The sequence below is a fragment of the Myxocyprinus asiaticus genome, chromosome 34 (assembly GCF_019703515.2).
Source record: "Myxocyprinus asiaticus isolate MX2 ecotype Aquarium Trade chromosome 34, UBuf_Myxa_2, whole genome shotgun sequence".
Lineage (NCBI taxonomy): Eukaryota > Metazoa > Chordata > Actinopteri > Cypriniformes > Catostomidae > Myxocyprinus > Myxocyprinus asiaticus.
The window spans coordinates 32,994,177-33,005,942 of record NC_059377.1 but is presented as its reverse complement, the minus strand read 5'-3'; the positions used below and the strand labels follow the sequence as shown (position 1 = coordinate 33,005,942).

General features: G+C 38.2%; 1 protein-coding gene across 5 annotated transcripts in view; it reads right to left on the bottom strand.

The window, feature by feature from the left end:
- Positions 1-560: 560 nt before the first annotated feature.
- The window catches only part of LOC127425131 (probable phospholipid-transporting ATPase IIB), a 63,215-nt gene continuing 52,009 nt past the window's right edge, over positions 561-11,766 (bottom strand). For all 5 annotated transcript variants that reach the window (XM_051670799.1, XM_051670800.1, XM_051670802.1 and 2 more), the window contains exon 29: positions 561-2,849. In XM_051670799.1, the coding sequence (XP_051526759.1) occupies positions 2,713-2,849 (137 nt within the window). In that variant the 3' untranslated portion in view covers positions 561-2,712. The remainder of the gene's footprint in view (positions 2,850-11,766) is intronic.

Sequence of the window (11,766 nt, the reverse complement as noted above, 5' to 3'; positions counted from 1 at the left end):
ATGGCACTTTCCACGAATAAGGCACAAAACAGGGCTTGAAAAGATAAAAATGAAGTCAAATTTTTTGTTTTATCAGTGTCTGTGAAAGGTGTTTATCTTGGAGAACATTTTCTTCAAACACCTAAGGACATAATGGTAAATATGAACCGTTTTGTTCAATATGAGATTTGCAATGTTTGCAACCCTGTTACCAAACTTTGGGACATCTGAATTTAATTTAGTTTAAAGCCCTAATTTATGCACTTTGTCTTATTGTTAAGCAATAAACATTAAATAAAACTCGAGTGAATAAAATGTAAAAAAAAAAAAAAAAAAAAAAAATTGCCAGAATGGGTAATAGAATTGGACCGACAATAAATGTATATGACACATTTTCACTATGAGACCAGGTTGGAATTAACAGTATGTAAAGTAAAAGTTCTCTCTTTAAAGAACATGGATTTTGTGCTTTTTTCTCTTAAAAGTAAATAAAATAATAGGACACCAATTTGTTTGTACCCTATTATGTATTAGCAAATCTCTAAAATGCTAAAACATATTAAATGACACCCACTAGACCATTTGGAAACAAACTGCTCTTTAATTAGACACTAATATCAATTGTAAATAAAAATAAAATGTATAAATATACTGATTAAACCGCAGTGCTGATTACATTGAGAGTACACTCACAGAAGCTGCAGCCACTGTTGCAGTAACAATACTATAGAAATACCACAAATTTTTCAATAATGTATCACTCAGTTAAAAAAAAAAAAAAAATGCCAGAGCAACAGAGTACACAAACACAAATAATAAATAAGCTATTGTTGTTAGGCTCTCACAAGGTTAATTTAAGGTTTTTATACAGCAGGCGAAGAATTCAGTTAGTGATTTTCCTGAGTGAAGTACAATACAACCCAATTTTTTCCAAGCCAAACAGAATTCCATCATTATGCACAGCGAGAAAAGAACAGCATATGGCACATATATGTGCTTGGCATTGTCTCATTCAGTATTGTAAACACGCATGCACACAGTATAGAAAATAAAGTGAATGATAAAACTCATTCCACATACCGGCCAACTACTTTAGGCAAGATCTTACACATTACTGAGCGAACTATATACATCGTAAGCACAGTAATTGGGGGGGGGGGGTCAGTGCAACAAGTACTTCTTCCGTGAATGTCCTCAAAAAATCGTGAAACTCCAACATTATTGCTGACTGTAATGTGCCATTGTGTATAAAAAGGAAACTCTCACCTTTCCTAAACTATGAAAAAGCTAGCAAGCGAGTGCCATACTCCATTTTAGAACTACAAAATTATGGCATATCTCTTGGCAGCTTAGTAAATCCTATCTAATACATTTGTTTTCAGTTTTTACAATCTTATAAAAGTCATTAGTTCATAACACCAATTCCAAGAAAATACTACAATCAAGTCCTGGTTCTATGTCAAGAGGTGGGATTCAACAATGAGTAACAAAGTCATGTAGTCACTCAAAATGTCAGTCAAGTTACCGCTCTAAAAAACAAAGAATTTATCATTTTAAAGGATTACAGACTTGTAAAATGTCATTTTAAAGGGATAGTGCACCCAGAAATGAAAATTCTCACCCACATGTCATTTCCAAACTTGTATGACTTTCCTCAGAGGAACACAAAAGGAAATGTTAGACAGAATGTTAAGTCTCTTTCATTGTGATGGAGGCTTCCAGTCCCAAACATTCTGCCTCCTTTTCCGTTCCTCTGACGAAAGTCATACAGGTTTGGAACAACATGAGGGTGAGTAAAGGATGACAGAATTGCATTTATGGGGAACTCTCTCTTTAATACAATGGCTGTGTCCATTTAGGTTAAAGCTGTTCCCAGAACAAATAGTTCCTACTGTAAAAACTCTTGCTTTGCTCCAGCTTACATTTACACAGATTTGCAGCAGGATCATATAGCAGCAGCAGCCACAACGCAACAGTAGCACAAGACATCAGAGCTGCCCATATTCAACTTCAGTATGCAACACTCATGCAAGCAAAACATTCAAATCACAACTCAATTATTTTATGAGTCCCCACCCCCTCCCGACCACATTAATTACAAAGTACAAGGGTTAGTCTTTAATTTACTTGCCATCATGCCATTTACTTCTTTTGTGGAAAGTCATACGGCTTTCGAACACTATGAGGGTGAGTACATGCTAACAAATTTTCATTTTGGGGTGAATTATCCCTTTAATAATGTAGTGCAGTAAGTGCCAAAAATTAAGGAAAAGTGCTGATGAGTATGGAAAGGATACTACTGATGAGGCATACATTATAGCTCAAATGGTCTCGATAAACATCATTGTACCCCATCAATAAAAAACATTTAAAAAATCTATAGGCTTCAAAAAAAAAAAAAAAAAAAAAATGTAATGCTGATTTAACATTTATATACATTTTTAGCAAAAATGACAGGTTTGGGTCTGTCATTCCAGTGTGGGGTCCCCCTAAACAACCCTTTGGTTTCCTCATTTTCCTTTTGTTCCATCTTGGTCTCTTTTTGTGCTTTAGTCTCTTCAAGTACTCACTACTCACCATCTTCCCCTACAACTGTCCCATGTCCCACTCTAAACGACCATCTTTGTCCATATAAACATACATAAGTGTCACATTATGTCATTGAATAAGCATACATAGACAGCATCATAAAGCACTTATGGAACTTTGTATCTGTTTAGAAGTATGGAACGCTCAGGAGGAGAGTTTGGAATAACTGGGTGGGGAGAACTTCCGCTTCAGATATTTTAGGATGTAAAGCGGCAGACAGCTGACCAGCGTGATGGCACACACCTTCCACAAAAACACCCGTGTTGTGATAAACGAAAGATCTGAAGACAAAAGACACAGATCAAGAAATTAAAACACCAAAACAAACATCTCTTCACACTCGTTCATACAACAAGGTAGCAGGATCGTCAGGCTGAGAATGAAGTGGATGGGTTGCACTGCACTGATGGAATGTTCCAAAAAATGAGTGATCACAGGGTCATGGCACATCTGAATGGCTCCTCATCCAGGGGCCCACAAACAAGAGTGAAGCAGAGAGAGGAGAATGGACTAGAAGTAGGAATCTTTTGAGTGGGAATATTAGGAGTAGGAATACAGTTGATATCAGAAGTTTACATACACCTTAGCCAAATACATTTAAACTCACTTTTTTAAACTTTTACAATTCCTGTCATTTAATCGTAGAAAACATTCCCTGTCTTAGGTCAGTTAGGATCACTACTTTATTTTAAGAATGTGAAATGCCAGAATAATTGTAGAGAGAATGATTTATTTCATTCATCACATTCCCAGTGGGTCAAAAGTTTACATACATTTTGTTATTATTTGTTAGCATTGCCTTTGAATTATTTAACTTGTGTCAAACATTTTGGGTAGCCTTCCACAAGTTTCTCACAATAAGTTGCTGAAGTTTTGGCCCATTCCTCCAGACAGAACTGATGTAACTGAGTCAGGTTTGTAGGCCTCCTTGCACATGCCTTTTCAGTTCTGCCTACCAATTTTCTATCAGATTGAGGTCAGGGCTTTGTAATGGCCACTCCAATACCTTGACTTTGTTGTCCTTAAGCCACTTTGCCACAACTTTGGAGGTATACTTCGCATCATTGTCCATTTGGAAGACCCATTTGCGGCCGAGCTTTAACTTCCTTGCTAAAGTCTTGAGATGTTGCTTCAATATATCCACATAATTTTCCTTTTTAAGACCTTTTTCAAGACCTAAACAAATAAAATTATTATCCTATCCCCATAACAAAACAAGCCCATCACAAAACAATCTCAAAATAAATCATGTATCACAGACTCTTACTTAAACAGGCAGGGGCACACATTCAACATGGCCTTAACATTGCTTATCAGTAAAACAGGGTAGGCTATTTGCAAGTTAAAAATTCTCAAGACATGTTTTCCACATATATCACATTAAAATCGGTTTACATACCATTACATAAATGGATAAAAATTAGAGGTCGACCGATACTGGATTGTGCTGATTCAATAATGTGTTGAAAGAAAGCCAGTTAATCTGCCAATAGTTTTTAAAATTGGTAGCCTATATTAAATGTTCTTAGTCTTTCTTTCCTGTGATGGGGAGGGCCAGACCGAGGCTACAAGAGTCCAAATTGAATTAAATTCCAGATGCAGTTTATGGTGCAACCAAAATACCAATAACCAAGGGAAAAAATATTTTATTCATAGCGCATAACTTTTAACTTTAAAGGCTGAAATACACTCTTATTTTGAAATGTATGCGCTTCACTGCTTCCAGCTGCTCATTCAAACAGATAAGGGGAATAAAATGTGCTCTCCTACAATAATCTACAACGTATTACATTATAAACAATTAAAAGTAAACATTGTCATATTTCATCAACACTACATCATCATCATCAACAGTTGATCATTTGTAATCTCGTCATAAATTTCAAATATGGCTTAATGATTGTGAACTGCTCTGCAACAGCTGAAAACACTCACAAGCCCCACGTGCTTAGAGAAAATACAACAGTGCCACGCTTGCACTTTGAAGGACTTAGCACATGCATTTAATTAAATCATATTCTTTTGAAGTTTGATGATCACATTAGGTCATATCATGATTCCTGTCTTTCCGGCCCCAAATTTAAGACCTGTTTAAATGATAATTAAGACTTTTGTTGTCTAATCTAAGATATTTAATCATTTTTATGACCTTAAATTTGGGAAAAACTGAATTTAAGACATTTTAAGGATCCACGGGAACCCTGTTAAAGGCACAGTTAACTTAGTGTATGTAAACTTCTGACCCACTGGAATTGTGATATTGTGGAATTACTTATGTCATGCACAATGTAGATGTCCTAAATGTCTTGCCAAAACTATAGTTTGCTATAATGTGAAATATGTGGAGTGGTTAAAAAATGAGTTTTAATGACTTCAATCTAAGTGTATGTAAACTTCTGACATCAATTATTTGGGAAGCTTCTCACAATTCGTTTTTTGATTTAGGTAGTCACGCATGGCTTCATGTCGCAAGAACATTGGTTGATTGTTTTCTTTCCATTTTGTTCTTGCCTATTATACCTATCTAAAGAATACCATGTATTTGTGCTGAGTGACTCCAGCCAGGTCTCCTAAGCAACCAAAATTGGCCTGGTTGCTAGGGAGGGTGAAGTCACATGGGGTAACCTCCTCGTGGTCACGATTAGTGGTTCTCGCTCTCAATGGGGTGCGTAGTAAGTTGTGCGTGGATCACGGAGAGTAGCATGATACTCCACATGCGGAGTCTCCATGGTGTCATGCACGATGAGCCACGTGATAAGGATTGACGGTCTCAGAAGCAGAGGCAACTGAGACTCGTCCTCCACCACCCGGATTGAGGTGAGTAACCGCGCCACCACAAGGACCTACTAAGTAGTGGGAATTGGGCATTCCAAATTGGGAGAAAAAAAAAAAAGAAAGAATACCGTGCATGTTTATTTGATTTGTGTTTGTTTGAAATGCATCTTTTCATAGAATATAAGCCACAGTAGATTTTGCAGTATGAGACACCACATGGCTTTATGTCTCTGTAAAGTTTTGTCATAAGTATACTTTTCAATAACCAGATTTATTCAAATTAAAATATATTTCTGATTATTAATGTTTGAGGAACAAACCAGAATTGTTTAAGAAAGAATTGTGATGCATCAGTTAATCATGGTTTTCCCCAACCCCTAGTTGCATACAGAAAATGGTCACTGGTGGGATGACAGTCAGAACACAGGGAAAGACAAACCTACCCAGAAAAGCTCCTAAGGTCACACGACCTATGCCTGAGGCACAGCCAAATAGCAGAGATAGAGAGAGAAAAGAAGAATAGAGAGACACCTTAAAAGTTGTGGTTACAACCAGGCTGTACTGGTACGAGTGTTTGGATTGGATATTGTAACCAGAGCCTGTGGGCCATCTGTCACAGAGGATATTTGCATTTTGTGATGACCCTGAGTTTGCGTTGCTGTCTGTCGTTGCGACTGGTTTAGTTCAATTTGCCCCCGCAGTACATTACATCTTCAACCATGCATTCTGCTTTACACTATTGATTGTACTGATAAATACACACGCCATCTTTTTATTATTTAAAGATCTTATGTTTTGTTAATAAATATTTGAGTTACTTTTTGAAACTTGTGTGTGTCCCTCCTTTGTTGCTTGCTATTTATTTTTGGTATTCCCAAAATTATTCAAAGTGACCAGGGTACTAACAAGCAAGTTCTGAAACAGCTGCACATTAAACATAACCTGTCCATGCGCAAAGACAGGGCACGCTGGAGAGATTCCACTAGACGTTGAAGTCTGTCCTCCGTGCTTATTGTGTGCAGTTGGACAGGGACTGGGAGGAGGGTTTACCTTGGCTGTTGTTGGCCGCACGAGAGGTGGTACAAGACCGTACTGGGTTTAGTCCCAACAATCTAGTTTTTGGTCACAACGTTCGTGGACTTTTGGCTGTGCTTCACGACTCCGGTAAAATCTGAGTCTCTAAAAAATGTGTTGTCTTATGTTTATGGGTTTAAACAGAGACTCGTACAAGCCAGAGAGTTTGTCAGAGTTAAACTCAAAAAACTACAAGAAGTTATGAAACGTCTGTATGATCGCACCAACGAATGTTGTATTTTTGAACCGGGAGATCAAGTTCTTATTTTGCATCCTTTAGTTTGCTCTCCTTTTGAGGCTACGTTTGATGGCCTATATGTCGTGGAGCATAAAGTGAGTGATGAAAATGATGTGATCGCCAGCCCGTTACGGAACAAATAAACCCAGCTGTGTCACGTTAATTTAATGAAGCCCTCCTATGAAAGCAAGTCTGATTCAGTCGATTCAAACCTTGTTCATCCCGCTCTCTCTGCCATTTCAATTTTTCGATGTAGTTCGATGTAGCGGGTGGGGAGAAGGAGGATATTGATCCCGAAGACTGCATTTTGCGTGATCGATTGAATAATTCAGAGTCATTGAAAAGGCTAGATTTCATTGTTAGTCATTTCCCTTCTTTGCAACGCGCAGAGTTGAGTGAGTTATTGCAGAGTTTTCCTGACTTGTTTGGAGATACGCCATCCCGAACAGATTTGGTGGAACATGATATTGATGTGGGGGATGCTAAACCCATTAAACATAGTTTTTATCATGTCTCACCAGATAAACGTGAGATAATGGAAGCAGAAATTAAATACATGCAGGCGAATGACATAGCTGTGCCATCTTTTTTAAATTGGGCATCTCCATGTCTTCTTGTTGGAAAACCTGATGGGTCGGTGTGATTTTGCACTGATTTTCATAAAGATAACAGTGTAACTAAACCAGATTGTTTTCCACTTCCATGGGTGGAAGACTGTGTTGATCAGGCAGGTTCAGCTAAATTGGTGAGAAAGTTTGACTTGCTAAAAAGCTACTGGCAAGTGCCTTTGAGCCAGCGAGCTTAGGATATTTCTTCCTTTATCACTCCGTCAGGCCTCTAATCTGACAAAGTCATGAGTTTTGGTTTAGGGAATACTTCGGCGATGTTCCAACTCCTCATCAACAGTGTAATTTCAGGTCTTGAAGGATGTGCAGTGTATCTGAACAATCTTGTTGTGTTCAGCGATAGTTAGGACACGCATATAAAACGCATTCGTTCCGTTTTGACACACTTGTCTGAGGCACGGCTCCTGATAAATTTAGCAAAGTGTGAGTTTGCTAGTGCCACCGTGACGTACCTTGGAAAAGTGGTGGAAAAAAAGTGAGATCCATCTGGTGCAGGCTAAAATTCAGGCCATTCAGAATTTCCCTTCTCCTATGACCAAAAAGGAACTTATGAGGGTTTTGGGTTAAGTGGGCTATTATCGTTCTTTTTGTCGTCATTTTTCCACCATTGTAGAGCCACTTACTGATCTTTTAAAGGGTAAGTCAAAGTTTGTCTGGTCTTCCAATTGTGAATTGGCGTTTGAAAATGCCAAATTGTTGTTGTGCTCTTCTCCTGTCCTTGCAGCACCATGCTCTGACAGGCCATTTTCCTTGCAGGTGGATGCCAGTCATGTCGGAGCTGGAGCTGTTCTCCAGCAGTCTGACTTGCAAGGTGTCATCCATCCTGTCAGTTACTTTTCACGAAAGTTCAACTCGTACCAAATAAACTACTCTGTTGTGGAAAAAGAAGCGTTGGCTCTTGTTTGGGACTTACAATATTTAGCTGTTTATGTTAGTTCAAGTCTAACGGTTGTCGTTTATACGGACCATAATCTGTTGACATTCTTGAACTCTCTTCAGTGTCCCAACCAGAGACTCATCTGCTGGTCTTTGTATCTGCAGTCGTACTCCTTTGACATTTGACACCTTCGCGGGTCTGAAGATGATGTGGCTGATGCGTTGCTGCGTGCCCATATACATTAGGGCGCAGTCCATTTGTTTAGTTTTTTTTGTTTGTTTTTTTCAGCCCTTAGTAGCTGTTCCTGCCTCCAAGATAAAAGTTTAGAGGTGATTTATAGGCTTATACATTGGCAGCCAAAAGTTTGGAATAATGTACAGATTTTGCTGTTTCGGAAGGAAATTGGTACTTTAATTCACCAAAGTGGCATTCAACTGATCACAATATATAGTCAGGACATTACAGATGTAAAAAAAAAAACAGCACCATCACTATTTGAAAAAAAAAGTAATTTCTAATCAAGTCTAGACAGGCCCCATTTCCAGCAGCCATCACTCCAACACCTTATCCTTGAGTTATCATGCTAAATTGCTAATTTGGTACTAGAAAATCACTTGCCATTATATCAAACACAGTTGAAAACTATTTGGTTCGTTAAATGAAGCTTAACATTGTCTGTGTGTTTGTTTTTGAGTTGGCACAGTATGCAATAGACTGGCATGCCTTAAGGTCAATATTAGGTCGAAAATGGCAAAAAAGAAACACCTTTCTCTAGAAACTCATCAGTCAATCATTGTTTTGAGGAATCAAGGCAATACAATGCTTGAAATTGCCAAAAAACTGAAGATTACATACAAAGGTGTACATTACAGTCTTCAAAGACAAAGGACAACTGGCTCTAACAAGGACAGAAAGAGATGTGGAAGGCCAGATGTACAACTAAACAAGAGGATAAGTACGTCAGAGTCTCTAGTTTGAGAAATAGATGCCTCACATGTCCTCAGCTGACAGCTTCATTGAATTCTACCCGCTCAACACCAGTTTCATGTACAACAGTAAAGAGAAGACTTAGGGGTGCAGGCCTTATGGGAAGAATTGCAAAGAAAAAGCCAAGATGGACTACACTCTTGAAATGGAATACATAGACTATCAATTCATTGCCAACAAAACCCTTCATCAGCCAACTAACAAGGACAATTGCATCTATGTGAACTTCTGCAGTTAATCCAGGATGGACTTCAAAGACATTAGTCATTAATCTTACAGTTAATACAAAATCTTTGTTTAAACACTGACTTATTTTAATAATTTTAAACCATGCACTTTACATAAGTAATATTGGCATTATATTCATGATGTTAGCCAGAGGGGAACTGGCCCCCACATTGAGCCTGGTTTCTCCCAAGATTATTTTTCTCCATTAACCAACATCTTATGGAGTTGTGTTCCGTGCCACAGTCGCCTTCGGCTTGCTCACTGGGGTTCTAAATACAATTATTATTTAATCACTTATTTTTAAACACAATTCACAATCGTATTTTATCAAACTACACAATGATGACTCCAAGACATTATAGATATTAGTTTCATTTTCTGTTAATGCGTGATTTTCTGTGAAGCTGCTTTGAAATTATGTGTGTTGTGAAAGGTGCTATACAAATAAAAATGACTTGACTTTTAAAACAGAAAAACAAACAAACAAAAAAAAGGTTAGAGTGGGCAAAGAAACAGACATTAGACAACTGATACTTGGAAAAGTATGTTATGGATTTTAACCCCATTTTAAAATCCATAACAGCTTTTCTGGGATCAGCTAGACTGTAAGGTGCGTGCGAAGTGCCTGACAAGATCTATGGCAAGTGCTACAGGAAGCGTGGGGTGAAATGTCACCAGAGTATCTAGACAAACTGACAGCTAGAATGCCAAGGATCTGCAAAGCTGTCATTGCTGCACATGGAGGATTTTTTGATTAGTAGTAGTAATTTAAGAAGTTCTGAAATTTTCTTTTCAAATTTTAATAGTCATTTTTCAAGTTATTAATGTCCTGACTATACATTGTGATCAGTTGAATGCCACTTTGTTGAATTAAAGTACAAATTTCTTTCCATAAGAGCAAAATCTGTACATTATTCCAAACTTTTGGCCACCAGTGTATATATAGTTTATTTGTGTGCATTGATACTGTTTCTGTTCACAGGGATTCTTGAGAGAGCCCTGTCTTATGGAGAGGGGTGTGACGACCCTGAGTTTGCGTTGCTGTCTGTGCTCCCCGTGTCATTGCGATTGGTTTTGTCCAATTTGCTCCATTGCACACACCTGGACAATGTACTTCTAGGCCCTTTAAAAAAAACTGAGACCACTTCGAAGCGGAGTCGTTTGGACCTTTTTCTTTGTTGTTTATTTTGTGCATCCATCACCCATCAACCCACTCCCCCCCCACACCGCAATACACTACATCTTTGTTCATGCATTCTGCACTACACTACTGATTGTACTGATAAATACACCAAAAAAAATTATGTTTTGTTGATAAATCCTTGAGTAACTTTTTGAAACTTGTGTGTACCTCCTTTGTTGTGGCCTTTGAGCCACGGGTTGCAACAATTTCTTTGGTCTTAAATTTCTCTGTTGGTCAAAGTTTGGGGATAACCAACCACATAGACATTCAGTGGCCTACATCATTAACTTGTGATAACACAACATCATAATAGGCAAAGAAATAAATGACAGATAGCACGACAGATAAAACGACACATAGAACGACAGATAGAATTACAGATAGAACAACAAATAGAAAGACAGACAGAACGACAAATAGACAGAATATCATACAGACAGACAGAAAGAAATAGATAGACAGAATGATAGATGGATAGTTGGATGGATGAATGGATAGATAGGGGCAGTGGTAGCTCAAGGGGCAGTGGTAGCTCAGCGGTTAAGGCTCTGGGTTACTGATCAGAAGGTCGGGGGTTCAAGCCCCAGCACCGCCAAGATGCCACTGTTGGGCCCTTGAGCAAGGCCCTTAACCCTATCTGCTCCAGGGGCGCCGTATCATGGCTGACCCTGCACTCTGACCCCAGCCTAGCTGGGATATGTGAAAAAGAAGAATTTCACTGTATATGTGCAAAATGTATAATGTGTGATAAAGAAAATTATAATTATAAGATAGGTAGACTGACAGACAATTAGACAGCCAGATAGATAGATAAATAGTTAGACAGACAGAAAGATAGATTTATAAATAGTTAGACACAGAAAGACAGACAAATATTTTGACACAAACAGACAGATAGATAGATACATAGTTAGACAGAGAGATGATAGATAGAGACAGACAGAGTGATAGTTGGATGGATAGATAGACAGACAGACAGACAAAGACAAATAGTTAGATAGACAGACAGAAAGGATAATACGATGGATGGATAGGATAGACAGAAAGACGGATAGTTGGATGGATGCATAAGATAGACAGACAGACAGATAAATGGACAGATATACAGAACGATAGATAGACAGACAGACAGAGACAGAAAGAGAAAAAGTTGGATAGACAGACAGACAGATAAATAGTTATACACACACACACACACAGACAGACAGAC